Raw genomic sequence first — 21914 nt, forward strand, 5'->3', positions numbered from 1 at the left:
TTCAATTTGTGTCTCACTTGTAGATAGAAAATGGTCAGAGCTGTTTCCTATTTCCAGGTCGTCCATTGGACTTTCTCTTTTTGTCCCTCTAATTGGAGATGAAAGGATGACTATAGGGGGCTTAGTGGGCTCATGCCCTTGTAGGTACGCTTGAGCTTTGGAACACATTGGACTTGCATGCACCTGAGCAACCGCTGTCTGCTTATTTTGCCAGATGTCTGCTGTCGGGAGACCCATGGTTGTGGGACTATTGGAAGCGGAAGAATCTGACCATATTTGCTGTTCGTTAGCTGAGTTCAGCCCTAGGCAAAAGTATGATCTGCAGGCCGTTTGTCCTTTGGGGGATGTGATGTCTTGACTGGCTGTGTGAGGGATCATGTGCAGATTAGCGGAGGACCGTGCGGTAATGCTAGTGGAACCCTTTGCATGATCTTCATTTTTGTTGAAAAATGTGCCTATTGACCCTTTCGACCCAGTTGAAATGGGTGTTTTAATCATGGATGTTCCGCTTTGATATCTGCTTATTGCCTCATGCTCAGCTGTCTCGTGAATAGGCGATTTCCGGGGTACTCCAGCGAATGTGAATGATGGGGGGGGGGTGGGGGGGGTTGTTTAATTTTTTTACAATACAGAGTTTTCCTTCTAGGCATTTTTACTTGTGGCTTAATTGCTTAATTCCTTGAAGTTGGGCTGGGCCCCTGAGCTCTGAACTCTCACGAGGGATTAGAGCTTCATCTGTTGACTGATTCGCTGCATCTGTAGACTATTTTCGCTACTTCTCTGTAGTACTGGGTGCCTGACATGCAAATCACTAGTTTTAGTCCTTTCTTTCTTGACTGTGTAAAAGGAGGGGAGATTGCTTAGTTGTCCTTATGTCCTTACTCCCCTAAGGATCCTGTCTTTCAGGTGACTGACAGATTTCTTTGGGTATTGAGGCGCTGAGTGGTGCTATGGGGCATTGCAGGGTGAAGGGGATTGAGCGGTACCTCACCAGGCTGCCCAGAAGTCGCACCCAGACCTAGCTGGGCCACCTCTGCTGGACCTGCGGTTGTACTTGCAGTGATGGCTGCCTATTCAATGAGTTGACACTACTGTCTACTCCTTGTCTTCTTGCCACATGGTTCTTGCTACCCTGTGCTTCTTGGTCCAGATGAAAAGTGCGCTTACACGAATAAGGCGAGTATTTCCACTGGTCCTAAGACCTTCGGCTCCCAAATTAATGAGCCTGGAAGCAGCTGGTATGACCGTAGCAGGCGGGCAGTCACAGCTGTTTTTTAGAGCATCTGGCCACTTAAAGTGGATTACTGGTCTTGACCCCTTAAATTATCAGCCTAAAGGTAACCCGTGCTGTGTGCTGGGCTTATGTTACAGCTTGTATTGCAGCCTGCAGTCGTATTTGAGGTCCAGCCGGGCTGTGCAGCAGGGCAAGGACGCAAAAATAATATGGCAACTTAGGCCTTAACTTTCTATGGCGTTGGTATAATGTTGGTGTTTATACAGCCCCCCCAGGGGATCAGAACGCAAGCAAAGCATAGGCCTGGCCAACAGCGGCTGTACGTGCTGTACGCGGCCGCTTCTGTTAGGGTGGTCGGGGCTTAACACAATATTGGGCTGGCATTGTAGGTCATCAGGTTTGAACAGTTCCGATCTCTGCTTGCCGCATCCTGGGAAGGCCAGGGTGGGGCCTAAGCTGGGCTGTGCAGCGGTATCTCTTTCCCTCACTCCTTTCTCATTCCTCTCTCCTTGGCCTCTTCTATCGACTCAGCTCCTCCCCTTCCTGCACGGCATCGGTTCAAACTACTAATCTTCCTTTGAATATAATGAGATCATAAAACCTCTACTGGCACAACGTCTCCTTGTACATTAGGAAAACATTTCCCTGGTATGTCTTTCACTGACAAAAACAAACTGGTACAGAGATAAAAATGATGTTTATCTATCGCTTTTCACATGTCAAGGGAGAAATGAAGTGAAGCCTGAAAACCTTTGAGGAGAAAAAAGGGAATTTCTTTCAGATCCCCATGAATTGCCACAAGAGTCCCCCTGGGGTAAAGGGCCCAATCTCAGTGACGGCATGTTCACGGTTTACCCCTGTACAGGAAACTTTCCCTTCACTATTTCGAGATGGGCATGATTGTGGGTGTATTAATGTATCCATATTTATGATTTTTTGTCTGCTTAGGAAATAAAATGGCATACCTTCTAATATATACTGCCAGGTGGAGCCACACTAATGGAATGTTGTAAGCTAGTTTGACTACTAGGAATAACACAAGATCACGCTGTTGCTGTCAGAGAGCACTCCAGCTTTGTGTTTTGGCCTGAGATACCACCAGCACAAGAGAACTGAACACTGTGCGCATGTGATATATCCTACCTCAAAATTTGCAAGGATCTGCTGTTCCATTCTAAAGCAGAGCATCTTCTAATCCAACCTCTCCCAGCATACACTGACTTCAGCCTGACACCAGCTGTTTATATATTTGTGATAGGGCGTTGTGCACAGTGCAAATAATTACTTGCAATGTCAATAGGTCTGGCTAAGACCTGAAAGTGCCTGTAATGTCACTAGTGAGTTTAGACCTAACAAGTCATAGTAAATGGACTTTCTCACTTATGCTTGCATCCAGTCATTCATTCATGCAACCACTGATTCATTCTTGAATTCACACACTCACGCATCCGCAATAGAACATAGTTTCTAACTTAACAACCATTTGCAACATACATTAAAAAATAAATGTTGAAATATGAAATATGCTGCCTGTTAAACATCTGAGGTAATCTGTGAGATTCCATGTAACAAAATACACATATACTCGTAATTACAAGCTACCCTTGAAGGCCTATTGCTTTTAACATACACTTTTTAGAAAAAATATATTGGGCCTACTGCCTTTTTTGTAATTTTCCATAATAAACAGATCAAATCTATGGTATCTGACAGACCTTTTGCCAATAAACCAATCGGGTCTAATTTAGGTCTGCTATTTTGAGCATCAGATTTTTCACAAGGTAACTGTGCTATGATTATAACCACAAGACATACATACCACCATCAAATTATAAGGAAGTGCAAAATTGCAATTGGCAAAAGGATATACAGCCCCTCTTACAGGGGCCTAATCTGGATTCTAACAGTGCAAGCCTTCTACTCCCAGAGTACATCAGAGGGGGCAACTACATCCAAAACCTTTGCTTACTATGGTAATATGTGATATTGCATGCAAGAAAATATGTACCTAGAGGCTTTTACACCCTGGTAATAACAATCTAGCTTTAAAGGCATATTGATGTCAACATTTGCTTTTTCTAATAACTAAGTCAGGCCTCTTGCCTTTGTCTTACCTTTTTATAATAGATCAGACCTATGGCATCAGACCTAACGTTACCCAACGAACCACTCTGGTGTATAAGACTTTATCATTTGTTTGTCACCTTTACAACTCAGGCCTACCATATTAAGCATAAGCTTTCCACAAGGCATCCATCAAGTATACCGTTTTAAAATTACAAATGTGTTAATAATTACTGTTGAAAAAAGAATATATAACCCCTCCAAAGAGGGCCAAACAATGAGTATATCATTGTAAATGTTTTACCCCTATGGTTTGTCAGATGGCATGACTAACAGTAAACCCTTACTGTATTAATTAGGAATTCCATGTCACATCTATCTTGAGGCTTTAACACCGAATCAAAATAATAAACTCTAAAGGCCTATTTGTGTAAACATCTGCTTTTCACAAAAAAAAGTCACACATTTTCCCTTTGCCAGACTTTTCCATATAAACAGCTCTAATCTAAGCCATCTGACAGAACTGTTCCCAGTAAACCAGTCAAGCCTATAGCATTTATCAATAGTTTGTCACCATAACCAACCAGTCGTACTGTATTGAACGTAAGGTTACCTGCAAGGCAAGCATCAGGCACACTGTCAGAAAATTACAGTTGGCAAAGCAATATGCAACTTCTCAAGGGGCACCTTCAAAGATTCGGACTTTTTCTGTATTAGTTATGTGGAGTCTCACAGATTACTGTAGCAGGCAAGGGTTGTGCCCCTTGGACCACTGGCTGCTGTAAAAAATATTTGTTTCAACATTCACAAAACGGTAGGGGTCCCCTGATGACACTTCCCATTTGCGAATGGTTACCACCGCCCTTGAGTTGTGGGTAAAAAATGAATGTTTTGCGACTGTAATTTGGTTGTAAACTATTCAAACATTTCACTGGCATTCGGTATTAGGAAGGGACGTCCTAAGTAACAAATCACTGAACACAAATTGCGATTCGGTAACATGTTCCCGAATCGCAATTTGTGTTTTGTACATATGAAAAAGCATATTTGTGGCCATAATGGCCCGATTGTGACCGCAAAACTGCTTTGGTACATATGCCCCTAAATCTGTCCTATCAACATACGGGGTGGTATCTACTGATTTGCTTGTTATGAGACAAAACTTTTGAAACCGAAGAGGGGGATCAACATGTTTGGAACGTAAAAAGATATGTGAGCCTGCTAGACGCTCTCTTTTGTGCTATTCACATTTTATGAAAGAATTGTCCAGTCTTTGTTTCATGTGTGGCTTATGAGCTACTTCTATGAGAATTGAGGTGGCCTGAATTAATTTGCAGCATCAAAAAATGTTTACGTTCCTGCTTAAACCATCTTCTGTCATATAATCTTCCAATTTCATGAAAGCAGTGGTTTCTAGCACAAGTTTATCAAACGTTACAAAAAACTGCATTTGAAAAACAGTATGTTTCACATTGCATATGTTATTTACCCACATTTTACCAGCTGATTGGTACAATAAGAAGCCTGTAAACAGGTGAAAATCTGTGTCTGAATTGTAACTCAAATGTGACCCAATTGTTGTGGCTGTTTGAAGTTAAGATCCATAATGTAGCTGTTAATGGGTTGGGGATGCTTCTGTGCACTGTCTCGAGTAAAGCATTAAAAATATATTGTATTGTATTGTAATTGCATATATATATATAGGGCTTACTACCCCTGACGAGGTGTCAAAGTGCTTTTTCGGCGAGTAGCATGCTACTCTGGGACCCATAGAGGATTAGTGCTGAATTAGTTTAGTGAAACATGCAAGTAATTTTAAGTGGTGGATAGGTTAGTCAGTTATGTGGATTCGGAATGATAGCAGCAGGATAGAAGAGGGGAAAAAAAGTTTGTATTTATATAGCGCTTGTTACCCCTGATGGGGTGTTGAAGCACGCTACTTTGGAAACCCATAAAGGATTAGTGCTGAATTAGTATGGTGAAATATGAAAGTAATTTGAGTGGTGGATATTAGTCAGTTATTTGGAGTGAGAAGGGTAGAGGAGGGATAAAAGGGAAGAAAGGTTTGCATTCATGTTGCACCTGTTACCCCTGATGGGTGTTGAAGCGTTTTTCTGGTGAGTAGGACACTTCTCTGGAACCCATAAAGGGTTAGTGTTGAAAATTAGTATAGTGAAGTATGAAGTAATTTGAGTGGTGGATATGTTATTTAGTTATTTGGATAGAGAAGGGCAGGTTGCGGGATAGAAGAGGGAAAGAGGTTTGTATTTATATAGCGCTTGCTACCCCTTGATAGGGTTTTGAGGCGCTTCATTGGCGAGTAGCACGCTGCTCTGGAACCCATAAGGGATTAGTGGTGAATTAGTATTGTGGAATATGGAAATTGAGAAGTGAACATGTTAGTCTGTTATTTTGATTGAAAAGGATAGTGGAGGGACAGGAGTGTTTTTTTTTTTCTTATTTTTTAGGTCATAGCAGTAGGAGGAGGCTTTTGATTATATAAAAAGGGGGTTTTGAGGGGAAGAGTCCGAGGGAAGAGTTTATAAAGGTTTGTTTTGGGGAATCGGTATAGTAAAAAGAGGTGCCAGATGATGCAAGGAGGGGTAGAGTAGGAGAGAGTCTAGAAAGGTTTATTTTGGGGATCCTAGTAGTGGTATGGGGTTTGGGATGAATGAGAGAGTGGATGTAGAGGATATATTGATAGATGTATAGGGTGAGAGATAGGGTAGTGCATTGGAGAGAGTGGTAGAAAGAAGTTTGAGATGAGTCAGAAGGTTGGGCCAGAGGATATATTGAAAGAAGTATAGGCTGAGAAATAGGGTAGTGCATTTAAAATGCTAAATTTGAAGAAAATGATAAATATATAGATCCATAAGTACATTGAAGTATATAGATGCATAGAGGAGGTAAGTATATATAGATTAAGGATATTGATAGAGATATAGGATGAGAAATAGAGAAGTTCATTGGATATCTTGAAGAAACCCGCCTTGGACCCTCTCATATTGGAGAATTATCGTCCGATTTCTCTTCTCCCATGGGCCGCGAAGGTTGTGGAGGCTCATGCCAATGGAATCCTGACTAAACACCTTCAGACTGCCAATATCCTGGATTCCTCCCAGAATGGATTTCGGGCAGGTCATAGCACAGAGACTGCTCTCCTTGCTATGACGGAACATCTACGCTCCGTGCTCGACTCCGGTCAAACTGCGGCGCTGGTGTTACTCGACCTCAGTGCCGCGTTTGACACGGTCTCTCACGCGATACTGCTGCAGCGTCAGGGAGAAGCAGGTGTCTCTGATTTAGCACTTGAATGGTTTCGGTCATTTCTAGCAGGTCGCTCATTTCGGGTTGCTACACCTCCATTTGAGTCTAAACCCTATTTCATCGAGCAGGGAGTGCCTCAGGGGTCGGCACTTAGCCCCACGTTGTTCAATCTGTATGTGCAGCAGACTATGGTCTCTTATGCTGACGATACGCAGCTGGCGGTTGCACTCAGTGGGGACTCCGACTCTGAGGCCCCTAGGTTCAGGGAGGGTTTGACAGCAGTGGCTGGCTGGATGACTGCTAACTGCTTACAGCTTAATGCCAAGAAAACGGAGGTTCTTATTGTTGGTAAGCATAGCAACCTCTGGGGTGCTCAGTGGTGGCCTCCAGAGCTGGGTTCAGCTCCCATCCCGGTACCCGAGGTTAAAAACTTGGGTGTCTGGTTAGACCCCGCCCTCAGTTTCTGCGGACACACTAAAAAAGTGGCTGCTACTTGTTTTGGTATTTTGCGTGGGCTCAGGCCAATCCTGAAATTATTTGACGCCCCCACTAGACAGTTGATAATTCAGGCCACCATACTCTCGCGGCTTGATTATGCGAGCTCGCTCCTGTTGGGGGCCAATCAGGTGGAAGTTATCCGGATGCAGCGCGTACAGAATGCGGCGGCCAGAGCCCTGGTGGGCCTACCAAGGTTCTGCTCTGCGAAGGAAATCATCCGGAAACTCCATTGGCTGCCCATGGCTCAAAGGATTGAGTTTAAGACTCTATGTCTTTCCTACAAGATACTGTCCTCTCCCCTGATCCTAGAGCATCTTCTCACCCCCTATGTCCCCTCTCGTTCTTTGAGGTCATTGGGTCAAAATCTGGCTACAGTTCCACGGTTCAAACGCTGCAGAGCGGGAGGACGTTCCTTCCGCAATCTAGCGGCTAGGCTTTGGAACTCATTACCAGCTCACATTCGCGCCCTAGATGATTTGCTTACGTTCAGGAGGGCTATTAAAACCTATCTTTTCCCCCCTGGACCTTAATATACTGCATGTACCTTAATACACTGCCCTGTTGCTACTTTTTTCTGGTTTTTTCTCTGTTCTGTATGTTTTTTCCTTCTGCCAGTCAAAGCGCCGGGACGCCCCTTTGCTGGGGCAGCTGTGAGCAATATAGAAGTTGAGATAACATAACATAACATAACATATGCTTTTTCCAGGAGAAAGGTAACAGACACACAGATCCAAGAACATGGAAGGTACATAGATGCACAATGGACATTCTACTAAAAAGCCAAAACAAAGTATATGTACAATCTTTCAAAGCATCACATTACTAATAGTTCTACTGTAATCAAACTAAAAATAGATATACAATTGCAATACAAACTGTTTACCAACTGTATTATTACGGCAAAGTACTTATCACTTACCAGTGCCAGGCTTGCTTGGTTCTAGGAAATACATTAATATTTTCATACAAAACTAATTGGTCTGAAGTTCAGTCTTTGAGTGTGTGATATCATTTGCTGATTGAGTGTGTACAACAAATGCTTAACACTAACCTCTGATAAAGCCTTAATGCTTGACCACACTGCCACAAATCGAGAGTAAGGTGCTATCTACTTTTACCTCTACCTACCTTTGGGGTTAAACTGGACTCTGTGCACACTATACTTCACTTTGGTATAGTATATACAAAGCCAGCTTCCTACACCTTTATCCATTCAACACGGCATGTCCAGACCCAGCACCAGACCCGCAATACACCCACAATAATGGGAGAGGAGTTGGCCTAACGGCTAGGGCGGTCGATCTCTAATCTGGGGAACTGGGTTCGAGTCTCTGCAATGACGCTGAACATCCTGTGTTTCTGGGCAAATCACTTAATCTCCCTGTGCCTAACAAAAATGAATGTGTCCTCATGTAATGCAATTGATGCTATGTAAAGAACTCTGATACGCGATTCGGGTCAAGTTCGTGCTATATAAAACTCTGAAAAATCAATAAATAAAAATAAGTAAGTACATGTAGACCAAAGATGCTTGATATTTATTTATTTGTTTACAGCAACATAATTATTCTACATGTTTATACAAAGCAATACACAAAGATAGGTACATATTTATAGTGAAAATAAATTCTTATATATAGAGGAATATGCTGTAAATTTCTGTTTGCTTATGTGGGGAAGAGCCAAATCTTGAGTAGTTTTCTGAAGATAAGGTAGTTGTAGGTGAATCTTATGTTGGGGGGGGTAAAGCGTTCCATAGTTTGGCTGCTTGAACAGAGAAGGATGTGCCACCCATGCTTTTTTTCCTGCATCTTGGGATTTTGAGGCGAGATGCCCCTTTAGAGCGTACGTTCCTTTGCTGAATGTGTTTGGTGATTTTATTCCTGATGGAAGAGTGGTTCCATTCCATGTATTGCTTTGTGGGTGATACAAAGTAGCTTGAATGTAAATCTTCTGGCAACCGGTAAACAATGCAGGGTTTTCAAGGCAGGTGAGATGTGGTCTCACGGTTTGATATGCAAGAGTAGTCTGGCAGCAAAGTTCTGAATCCATTGTAGTCTTTTCATGGTCGTTAAAGGTGATCCGTGGTGGAGGCTATTGGTGTAGTCCAGTTTGGACAGAACAAGGGAGATGGTAGCTTGGACCTTGTGTGGAAATCCCAAATGAGGGAAAAATTGTCACAGCGTTTTTATAGTGACAAAGCTTGATCTTGCTAGTTTGTCCACTTGGGCATTCATCGACAGCTTGGAGTCCATGGTCATTCCGAGGTTTCTTACTTCATTCGATACTTTAGGTGGTGATCCCAGTTCATCAGGCCAGGCGGCAAGTGGGTCGTAATGTTTCCAATCACCACACGTGAGTATTTCCGTTTTTGAAGCATTCAATTTGAGATGGCTCCAAGTCATCCACTGATCCACGGCTCCGAGACAACTGAAAATTGGGGATTTTTCAATGTCTTTGGGGGCATTCCAGTTGAAGGAGTATTTGCGTGTCATCTGCATAGTTATAGCACGTGAGGTGAAATTGATTGATCAGTACCGGTAATGACTTCATGTAGATGTTTAAAAGCATGGGCGAGATGAGAGAACCTTGAGGAACCCCTGCTTTTGTAGAGTATGGTTTGGACGAGAAAGGTGGGGTATGGATGACATTAGTTCTGTTTTGAAGGTAGGACGTGATCCAGTCTCGAGCAGTTCCCTAGCGTCTTTGTTTTAGAGTGTCATGCTCATCTGTGTCAAAGGCAGCCGAGAGGACCAAGAGGAGTAGCGCAGCAACCCTGCTGCGGCCGACTGTATTCTTCAGGTCCTCACAGATGGCAAGGAGGGCAGATTCAGTACCTCTTCCCAGACGGAATCCTGTTTGGAAGTCTGAGAGTATGTCTTTCTCTTCAATGAATTGTGACATCTGGGCGAACGCTGCTCTTTCTATCAGTTTGCCCAGGAGAGGTCCATTTGTAATGGGTCTGTAGTTGTCAGGGTTCTGCTGGTCCAAGTTTGTTTTCTTCAGTAAAGGGCGTATGTGTGATTTTTTTTTTTTGAGTTCTTCTGGAAATATTCCGGTAGTTGATGATTCTTCTTACTGGAGTGGCAGCAGAGGTTGTTAAAAGAATTGTCTTGAAAGTTTGTGGTGGACAGGGGTCAGAAGGGCTGCCGGCATGCCTGCTTGCTTTGACCAGGTCCATAAATTCATCATGTGAGATGTGTTTGAAGAAACGGAGAGGCTGGGTTAGAGTATTCTTGGATTGTTGTTTTGTACAGGGGTTAGTGCTGGTGCTTTGTTTCTGTTTTACTTATGAGTCCAATGTGTCTGCTTTGTCTGTGTAATGATTTGCCAGTTTGTCTGTGAAATCTTGAGTTCCTTCTAGGCAATTTGGTTCGCGAAATTCATTGAGTATTTTACAGAATTCTTTATTTGCACATTTTGCATTCTGAAATCTGACTGAATAGTACCTTTTCTTTGCTATTTTGATAGCTGACTTGTATAATCTGTTACTTTTTTGTAGGTGAAGTTTGGCTTGTCAAAAGCTTCCTGTAGCCGCTCATATAGATTTTGAGCCGTTGTTGTTTCCAGATTTGTACTTGATGTTAATTGTGTTTCTAAGTGTTCCAAATTGAGTTTGTTCCACGGCCGATGGATGCAGGCTAGTTTTAGGTGAGTCCCTTAGTGTTGTTTTATGTTGGAAAGCAAGCAAGTGGTGGTCTGACCGTGTGACTGGAGTTATAGTTTGAAAGGTAACTAGTTCAGTATTAGCAAAAATTACATCTAGGATATGTCCAGCGATGTGTGTGGGTTTGTGGACAATCTGATGCAGGTTCAGTGCGCCTAGGCCAGTGATTGTTTTAGGATGGGTCATATTGGGTTTTTCAAACCAAATGTTGAGGTCACCCAGAATGCATAAGTTGGAGTGTATTGTTATCAGGTTTGAAACTGTGTCTAGAAGTGCGCCTGGGAAAGTCGTCTTGCTAGGTGGAGGTCTGTAAAGGAGCAGGAAATTACAGGATGAAGACGGTGTAGTATTGCATCTTGTTATAAGAGCCTCACAATTCTTTATGGAGATGTCATCAACTTTAGTGATATGTAATGTTTGCCTGAACACAACAGCTAGACCACCTGCTTTTTTGCCTATGCGATTTTGGGTGATCGTTTGATAGCCTACAGGAAAGGCTTCATGCAGGACTGGAGCCATATCCTCTCCCAACCATGATTCATTTATGAATAGTATGTCTGATTTTGCATCTGTGAGAAGGTCGTAGATGTGATATTTGTTTTTAGAGGGGGATCAAGCATTTATTAGTGGACAGTTTAGAGAATGGCCTTTGGTGATAGTGAGACTTTATTTTGTAGTAGAGTGAGCAGTATTGTGTGTGTTTGTAGGAGGTGTGTTTTTTAGTGCTGGCATTAGCTGTATTGGGATAGCAATCGTGTAGCTGTTGTATATCATGTTACTCATCCAGAATGCTAAGAAGGCATTTTGATGGGCCTGCATGTGTATGTGGTGGAGATGGTGTTTTGAGAGTGAGTTGGTGTGCTTTGTTGTTTTCGTGGTGTAACATTGTTGTGCAGTAGACATGGGGAAGCAAAGTTGTGAGGTGTGGCACTTTGCTTATGTTGTTTGCGTGTGTTTATGGCGGAAGGTGTATGAGTCAGGGGTGGTGGTGTAGCATGTGGGTCATGTAATAAGATTCTAAATTGTCCAATGGATGAGAGGCGGTTAGAGAGTTGCTGTATTGCTCTGTCTGTGTTAGGTGTGGTGGAAGAGAGAGAGCTTGGCATTGGAGTTTGTTCCTTTGTGTGATTTGAAAGGTGGGTGTATGTTTGTATTTTGTGATGGTAAGTATTTTGACGTGTTGCGCTTTGAAGATCTTGTTGTACTGGTGTGTGTAATATGTTTTTGTTTTTGAGGAGTAGTGAAAAGGGGTGCTGGTGTGTTTGTTTCATGCAATGGATTTGTGTGTGTTGTGCATTTAGCGTTATTATGGTAGTAGGGAGAGGAGGTCGTTGGTTGGACAAATGATGGAAGGATGAATATATGTTTGTTAGTAATTAAAGGTGGTCTGTTAGGTGTAATTAGAGCATGGAGCGCGAGTCTGGATGTGATGTAGTTATGTATGGTGTTGAATGGAGTTGTATTAGTGATGAGTGGATTGGTTAGTGGTATAGTATAGAGTTGTTTACTGTTTGCAGGTGATGGTGGGTATGTGTGGTAGTTGGGATAGAAGGGTGTATAGATGTGGTTTGGTTGGGTTTGTAGTGCATGCTGGTGTATTGGTCCATGCATAGGGTTGTGTGTGTGGTGTACATTTGGTGTGAATGTGTTACTATGTTTGTGGATGGTGTGGGGTAGCTATTACTGAATGTGAACATGTGCAGCATTTCTGGCCCTAGTCCTGAACAGGCTCAAACAGGTAAATGCCCTTGTCCTCATACCCTGGGCTGGGACGCCCTAAGCCTTGGCCTTTTATAGCCCTAGTAATCAGGTGACCCCTTCAGCCAATGGGAGTCCTAACCCTATCCAATCACAACACTAGCCCTAAAATCTAGAACCAATAGGAGACGAGAACCTTACAGCCAATCTTAGCCCTAGTCCTAGCACCCAATAACTTTCAAAAACCCTGATCTCTACGTCTAATAGAGGCCCTAGCCCTACCAGTAGTCCCAACCCAAGTCCAAGCAACCTATGGCACAGGAAGCCCTAGTCCCTACTTCCAATAGAAAGCCTAACCCTACTCTTAGTCCCACACCTAGTCTAGTAACCAATCACACCAGAAGCTCTAATCGCAACTTCCAATTAAAGGCCACAACCCTAACCTTAGTCCCAACCCTACATTGATTGAATCACAAACCCAGAAACCAATCAGAACCCTCAAATACCCAACCAATGAGGACACTAACCATAATCCAATAGAAACATCCGATACAACCACCAATCAGTGTATACATGTACCAACCACTAGCAGACTATATATGGTCCCAGCGACCTCAGACAAGGTTTGCTGGCTAGGGAGTTGGGAGCTGCTTCTCTTGTTCAGAATCTCCTGGGAGACCGAGAGGCTCAATCCACACTTTGGACTTCTGTAGGTAAGGGGCTAATTTGTCCCCTAACAATAGTGTTTGTATAAAACTTTACTCTCTCTCCTGGCCAAAAAATGAAGTGCACAGTCACTATTAAACACAGTTTAAACGGCACACAGAAGATCACTGCTGCCTCAAAGCACTCTCTGATGTCGAATATCCCTGTTACTGGAGGGGGGGGGGGCTGGATTCACTGACTTATTAACACAAAATGGTGTCCTTCAACATAAACACCTTTGAGAAAGGATTGAGGAAATTATTCATGCTCTGTAATGATCTGGACTTCTTTCAAACACTTAAGCTAGGATCCGTGATAAATCAGTAAAAGCACATTTGATGCATGAAGCTGTTATGCTGAGGGACATACACAGAATATTGAACAGATGCCATATTTAACATTGTTTGTCTTCATCTTTTAAACATTTCTTTTTTACTGATCAAAACAGCAGTATTTTTTAACTGTGCTGCCAAGAATATTTATCATCATAAATTTGTTCATTTTTTTATGATCTGATCTCCTTTTCTTTCTCTGAGAATTTTAGGGCATTGAATTTTGTATTGTATTTACTAAGCATACATTGTTTTTTAAGAATACCCTCTACCTTCTTATACAGACTTGTGATTTGCTAACTGTACCCTGTGTGTTAAAATGCCACAATAGTTGGTTTCATTTTGTAGATGTTAAAAATCGGGTTACCTGAGTTAAAATACTGCAGGGATTTCTGGAATTCCTTAACATCTTTGATTACAAGTGGATGTTCTTTGCTGTTGTAAGACATTTTAAAAATGAGGAGCTGTGCACTGATGTTATTTCTCTGCGTTTTAGGGAAATGTCGCAGTTCTCTGGAGAAGATGAAGCGGTGGTCCAGTCAATGCTCCGACAGTTGCTGCAGAGTGTGAAGGAAAAGATCAGGGGAGCCCCGTCGGCGGAAAGTGCAGAAGAGATTCTCCTTCACTTGGAAGAAAAGGATGAACATTTTCACAAGTAATAGCAGCCACTTTGACATGTTTGCACTTCTACATTGTCTGAATGTTTTTGAATTCACTGCAGCACATCCAAATACCAGGGATGGGAAACAAAAAATCGCATGCCCTTGGGGACATTTGCTCACTTCCCTTCGACTGCTTATGCATGCTGGTATTTTAGAAATATACTCAATAAAGGCTGGTGATTGTGGGGTCATGGTGAGACCAGGCACACGCAGAATAGGTACTTCCGGTATCAGTGTATTAAGCATTCAGATGGAAGTTAGGATTTCTGTGACTACTTTGCTTAGTTGGTTTGAGTCCATTTTTATTAACTTGTGGCTTTTAATAAAGTTGACATTTCCTCCAAATTGATATCAATCTGTTAACTGCTTTATGTTTTGCTGTGGTACTCATTTTTATTAGGTCTAGTGAACAGCAATCTAACTGGACCTTAAGCAAAGTTGGATATAAAGTATATTTTTTTTTATTAAATCCTCCCATGAAGGTTAACAATACTCATTTTTGAAAGCTATGTTAGTATACAAGGAATGATACAATTTCTTGAATTCACTAACTAATAACACATTTAGGACAATAGAAAACAATTATTACAAGTCCAAAAATTGATTTAAAAACATAAAGACCCTGTACTAGCCAATTGTCATTGGTGGTGCTTGTGTGAATTGTTTAGTGTTGGCCACAGTGGGTCCAAAGCAAAAAGTGAGGTGCCAGGAGGAGAAACTCAGAAATAATTTGAATAAGACAATTAATCACTTTGTGTGAGCACCTGAACACTACTTTAGGTTTAAAGTACTAAGCTAACCGTGTGTAAAATAAATTATCTATTTTACACTATTTATGTCCCCTTACTTCTGTGTTCCCAGATTGGTTAATTGTCTTATTCAAATTATTTCTGAGTGTCTCCTCCTGGGACCTCACTTTTTGCTCTGGACTCACTGTGGCCAACACTGAACCATTGTTTTCTTAAACACATGTCAACCCCAGGCTCCCATATCGGGGTACCCTTGTTCTCCCATACTACCTGTGTGAATTGTTTGGCACTCATTACATTATTCTGTACAAGCAGTTTAAATATTCTTGTGATTTGGGGCATAAAATAAGTACATGATTAAAAACCTGTATATAGTTCTTACAATGAGTACAGTTTAAATTTGTCACACTTGCCACACATCTGTTCCCAAATTTGCATTTAATGGAAGACTGTATGAATATCTCCAAGTAATTTTATTAGTGCATGATTGATCAACATTATGGCCGATATTTAGCATAGCAAAACCAAAGGGGATGATGGACAGAGTGTTGAACATTGCAAGCACTCACCCCTAGTCAACTGATCTGGGTTTAATCCATCATCATTCTTTAGCTCACTCCACCACCCCAGTTCAGACACGGCCATATGCAAATCAGACTGACCCTGTGCCTCATGGAAACAGTCCAGCCCGAACTGCCAAGTCATGTCTTCCCTGGACCGGAAACAAACATCCTGGGACCGGTTTCTGGCTAATCAGCCAGGCTAGCTTGAATCCAGTGGCAAAGTGAGCAAGGGACCCACGTCTGGGGATACCATGCCAACTTAGGGCGAACAAAGCAGAACCAAAGGGGATGATGGACGGAGTGTTGAACATTGCAAGCACTCACCCCCAGTCAACTGATCTGGGTTTAATCCATCATCATTCTTTAGCTCACTCTGCCACCCCAGTTCAGCCATACCCGTAACAAGTTTCATATTTTTTTAATCTGGTGCAATACAATGTGTCCGAACTATTTCTAAACTCTTGTATTTACAGTCTATAGAATTGCAATTTGGTAGTGTAAAGAAAATCGAGATTTTATCAAAATATACTAAAAAGTGGTGAATGGAATGCTTAAACCGGTCTCATCCACTGGTAATCACTTAGGGCTGCATCCCAGTCCATTGTTATTTTGCACACTATGCCACCTCAGATTGGAGTCAGCCGTATGCAAATCAGTCTTCTTGACCCTACTCCAATGGGAACATTCCAGCCCGAACTGCCAGGGCAGGTTCTCCCTGAACCGGAACACAAGCAACCCAAGACCGGTTTAGTCCGGTGTAGCTGGGCATACCCTTTCAAGATATGGGTTTCATGCACACTGTGTCACCGGAGATTTTATTAAAGACCCGGTGGCTCGCATTACGTGCAGTTTCCTTGAATGCACACTTCCCACAAGAAGTACAATAACATAGCAACAGAACATTTTAAACAACAATTTTCCATCTCTCCTGTAATACGGCTCCTTTAATGCTGGCTGCAAAAAAAAAAAGCTGGTCACACAGTTCATTAAAAAGGAACCCGATTCCCTCTTTGCTCCTTCCATCTCCAAATAACTCCCAGAAAAATAGTTTTCCTTCAAACAAATGCCACAAGCATGAAATCTTCTTTTCTCATTCCAAAAAAAGCAAAATATTAGTTGCATTCTATCTCGCACGACAAAACAGTCAAACTGCAAAGATAGTCTTAAGAAATGTGCCTAAACCTAATTATACAACAAAAATGTTCCTTCCTTCTGCCGCTGACATGGGTGAACAAAATTTCAGGGAAGGAAAATCCAAGCCTCTGGGTCTTTAATAAAATATTAATTTTCTTTCCACTGCTAGTTTGGAAAATTGCAAGGAGGCTCTGATTATGTGCTAGTTCAAAGCCCTTGCATCACACACCCAGAAACATGCTGAATATGTGTCACATAATATCTTGCAGAAGTTTCTACGCTCAACCAATCTGCAGAATGCAAGATATCCCGTAATCTACCTCACATAAAGAAGGCCTTCAATGCCATAGTACCTCCTGCTGAATGAGCTCCAAACACCTCCACATTCACTCTATATTCCTTCATTACACATCTGAACCAACTCGTGGGAGTAACTACTGGAACAGATTTGAATGGTGTGACAGAAGAAATCAAATGTTGGTTTGCACCATACGGTCTCACATCTCGTGTGATGCATTGCATTCTGATGCAATCTTGCGTGGTCCTTACAGAAGGGATATTCTGTCACCTTAGAATTCTTTGTTCTTGTGGTTATATTGAATACCACCATCTCTGAAGCAAAAAATCAGTTTCTAACCCAAAGCTTTAACATCAGAAATTCTCCTAAAGGAAACTAAACACTGCAAAATTACCAGGTACCGCTGTAATTTATTCATAATCCAATCACATTTATCCATCCGACAATTTAATAAACTTAACACTAATGCAACATCCCATAAAACTTAATATTTATAATTGGGAGAAATGAAAGATTTTCAGACGTTTTCATACCAGATTATTCCTGTTTATAGAAACTCCATGTTTCAAAGAATGCCATGCTGCGATTCCTGACCTATAAAAATGTTCTGCCACTGGTTTGCGAACCTGACTGCAGACATCCGTACCTTCCTATGGGCCAAAAAAACCTGTATGTTCATGACCAGATGTTGACTCGCGACATACGACTGTACTACCAAGCTGCCCACCTCCTAGTGATTAATGACTTGATGTGCGGGGCTGTAATGATGTGACATATCACTCCGGACTCTCGATGCTGGGATTGGATAAGGTAAAGGGACTGGCATAGAGGGATCCAATTTCCTGAACCGTACCTGACATGACACAACTGGTGTTTCTAACCTGGAGATCGGCACTACGCTCCACGAGAGGGCTGGGTAGACTGACCCTCCAGACTCCCCAATGACATGGGAGCCTCCTGCGCTACTTCTGGTGCCTAGAGGGGTTCGCCAGATGGGACTGATTCAGGATTTCCACTCTTGGGGACGTGTGGGGTAGAGGTAGTCTAAGCTCCTTTCAGGAATTACAGACCCATTTTCATCTCCGTAAAACCTAGTTTCATAAATGCATCTAGCTCCCACACGCGCTACACATGATGCAAAATGGAGTTGGAGGATTTGCCCGAGTACAGCCCCCTAGAGAACAAACTCCTTATGGGGACTCTCGGAGGGAGAGGGGTCTCCCAAATATACCGAACCTTGATACTTAATGCTCCGACCCCTTAAACCTGCTTATACGCAAATTCCCTCTTGAAGACATTGATTGGCACGAGGCCTACATGCCTCTCAATAATTAGTGATTTCTTTCTGCCTCCAGATGATCCAAACTAACTTTCCTCAAACTACATACCTTACGCCTCAGCCTGTGGCTAGCAGGTTGGACAACAACCTTGGCCTGTGCAAGCTACAACCATGCTGACGTGGATTTTTACCATATGACACATCTATGTCCCCTTATTGCTAATTACTGGGGCAGGGTTGGTGGTACTTTATCCAGAATACTAGAATATCAAACTCCACTCTCACTGAAAAGTGCTTTATTGGGAATCCTCAATGACCTGGGCGACTCCAGAGGGAACATAAAGATGATGGGTGTGGCCATCCTGATGGCAAAAATATATATAGCCAGATTATGGAACCACCCACTTCCAACTACACTGACCATGTGCTGCAAAGGGGAGAAACTGGTGCTCTCAGCAGGAGGCCCCAATTTATTCGGCAAGGGGCTGTCTGCAAAATCATACAACAATCTGGGGTAAATGATGGGAATATTATGGACTAGACATAAACATGTTGCTTGCTTCTTGATGCCTAGCCCTGATGTTTGTAAAATGAATGCTGTACTCTGTTTGTGGTGGCACCCCCCATCTTGTTTATTTAATTGGTTGCAATTGAACTAAAAACACAAATAAAAACTGATTATCAAAAAAGACTTTCTGCCACAAAATTAACCATCTAAATTACAGCTGCTTCCACATGATCTAAACATTCCTGAAACCCCAATTACTCCAGTTCTCCCAAGCAGAACAATATATATTGTCTGGCCCTTTCTGCCCATTCCTCTTTGGCTAATTCTGAAGTTTCTCTAGGAAGACACCTAACTCTCCACTGACTCCTGTAGTCATCCATGCTATTAATAGCAAATGACCCGGCTGAATCATGTTGTGCCACTCCCCCTGTGTAATCTTCACCAAATATGAAACACTGGAAGATCTAAAGGGATCTTCACAGACATTGCGATTACCACTAAAACCCATGCCTGCACTGGCAGCCAAGGAGACATTAAAACCAGACATAGTTGGTGTCGCTTCGTTTGTAATAAACCTTTGGGACCCATTGAAAAATGTGGAAACACATAAGTTCCCCTGACCGTTCTCTCTTATAGGAAGGCTTTGACTGCCTCTACCTCCTGGCCTGCTCTCCAACTGTAAAATCTCTGGATTTCGAATCTATCCCCTCATTTAATTCCCTGTTACATGCTCTCCCCTCATTGATATCGGATGATCCAAACAATAATGCTGAATTCCTTTGCTAGGTTTGACAACTTCCATGACCTTTTTCCTCCCATTCGATTTGCATATCCAACCACTGACACACTGTCCATTCGCAAAAAGATAGATTTGGAATTGTCCTCTACCGAACTCTTCACTGCAAAAGAGCCAGCCAAAAGCTCCAGGGAACTGATGTGAAAATATTTTCCTCCTTGGTCCATTTCCCACCTGTTGAGAAACAACCTGTCCCGGTACCCCATTCTATCTGACTTTCATCTGATTCTCTTGTCATTTCAACTTAGGGTCTGGTTAAGTTCTTGGTGGATCAAGTCCCGCCGTTGCTTTTTCAACGGTCTTTCCACCCGCCGACTTGACGGTCAGTCCGCCGTATTTAGATGTTGGCTGGTCCATTGACAAAAGGCTGCCAGAGTCCCGCCTACTCCACCAGGAATTCTCAATCTTGTTGACGGTGGTATTGGCAGAAGCGTCTGTCAGTAGGACTTTAGCCCAAATTCCCGCTGTCCCAATTATGACGTGCCTTTCCGCCATTGCAACTGTGGTGGGAATCCCTCCTACTTAAAGTTTGCAAAATCAAAGGAAATGAGGTAAAAGCTTACCTTTTTCTTCCTGCTTCCCACTTCTGTTTCTGTCTTGTACCCCATTGCCAGGTCCCTCCTTTGCTGCACCAACTCTATCACGACTCCTAACCACGACTACCTACGATAAGGTACTTGTACAATTGTCCTATGTATCGTGTATTGACAATTGCTGTAGCCACATGTTCTTCTTCATTGCTCTTACATGCAACATCTTTCTTAGGTGTAATGCAGTAGTGTTCATTTTCTTACTCATCAAGGTAAAATGAACACACCTGTATTGACACTTAACACAAAACGTTGTTGTGGTGCTAGTGAGTGGGCATTCAATAGTGTGTGTGTGTGTGTGTATGTTTGTGTGGCATGCAATATGTACAAAAAAGGGGCATAACACATTACCTACATATACATTATGACATATTCCGAACATATATGTATAGTAAGATAATGGCGAGTAGTACTTACCTTTCTCCACATCAACATGGTCTCACTCTGTCAGGACACCACCACCAGGACACTGCCAGCACAACAGAAACCTCTAAATCTGCTCGGAAGGAAAACTGGTGGTATGACGGTAACAGAGTACTGTTAACCAGCAGAGAAGACTGCCACCTCGCAGCAGTCTCCTGTCTGTTGCTGCAACATCTCAATATTGTAGCAACAGCAAGGGGGTTACCCAAATTACCCTCCTATACCTGGGTATAGAACATCATACGTAAAAAAGAAGATGGGTACGGAGGAATTGATAGCTTATTTATTTTAGCATAGGGCACAATCAATTACCTTAACATTAGTATATAATTCTACACAAACCTCTTATCTGAATTACTTCAAAACACACAAGTGCCATAGGACCAATCTTTGACCATAAACCATTCAAAAATTCATTCTTCTTTGTTTATGTGCAACATCTCAATATGGCAGGCAGACCACTGTCTGGTTGACCAAGTACTTGGGACCGCCATGGGGCTGCGGTAGTCCCACCAAGATCTAAATCAGGCCCTTAGTCTCCAGAAATAGCCTTACTGTTCCAGAACTCCATATACCTTTTCCATTGAAAACATCTCCTCTTTTGTCTCTGCATTTAGTCTTACATGTTAATGATACCCCCAACGCTTCCAAAGGTTATCTGCATTTAATCACTTTAGTGAACTGTAATGCAAAGAACCCAGAAAATAGATTGTATTGCCAAAGACAACAATCCTATTGACCTGAACCCAATCCCTCAACTGAAAACTTTAATTGCTCAATTTCTCACTTCCTTCATTGTCTGACATATTGTCTCTGCAGGGAGACTCTACATGGAACAATTTGAATCCGCCACAAGCCCTAAGAATTCTACTTTCTTCCCTGGGTCGAACATGGACTTCTCGCTGTTTACAGCATATCCTAGATCCTCCAGAAGAGTCACTGTTATCTTCAAATGTTCTGAAAACTTTAATCCTTCATGAGTGAATAACAAGATATCATCCAAATAGATGATGATTCTGACTCCTCTCTCTGTCAAATGAACCACAACAGGCTGTTGTAACATTGAAATACACAATGTAGTGGATGAAATACTAAAGAGTATACATGTAAACTACTGCTATTTGTTTTCCCATCTGAAAACTTAAAATTTACGATGTTCCTTGTGAACTGGGATTGTAAAATAGCACCAGTCTTACCACCCATTCCTGAGCCCTTAGGACGTCCCTTCAGTATCCCCTTCATTTTGAAATGGTAATACATCACCAATTGAGTTAATTCACCCAAATTAGTAAAGGGACTCATTCTTGTATCTTGATGTCTTTCTTTTTCATCTTCACAGGGAGCAAATGAAATGAAATGAAATGAAAAGTATAGCTTATAAAGCGCAGCTGCCACTCCTAACAGAGTCTCCTGGTGCTATCAAATAACAAAGATCAGCTGTATCAGA

At 42.3% G+C, this 21914-nt stretch overlaps 1 protein-coding gene across 1 annotated transcript in view; it reads left to right on the plus strand.

Annotated features, from left to right (window-relative positions):
• The window catches only part of TBC1D32 (TBC1 domain family member 32), an 886600-nt gene that overhangs the window by 21513 nt on the left and 843173 nt on the right, over window positions 1-21914 (plus strand). Inside the window, exon 2 of the mRNA XM_085611276.1 lies at window positions 13962-14120. Coding sequence (XP_085467402.1) covers window positions 13966-14120 — 155 coding nt within the window. The 5' untranslated portion in view covers window positions 13962-13965. The remainder of the gene's footprint in view (window positions 1-13961; window positions 14121-21914) is intronic.

Source organism: Triturus cristatus, chromosome 6 (genome assembly GCF_964204655.1).
Source record: "Triturus cristatus chromosome 6, aTriCri1.1, whole genome shotgun sequence".
Lineage (NCBI taxonomy): Eukaryota > Metazoa > Chordata > Amphibia > Caudata > Salamandridae > Triturus > Triturus cristatus.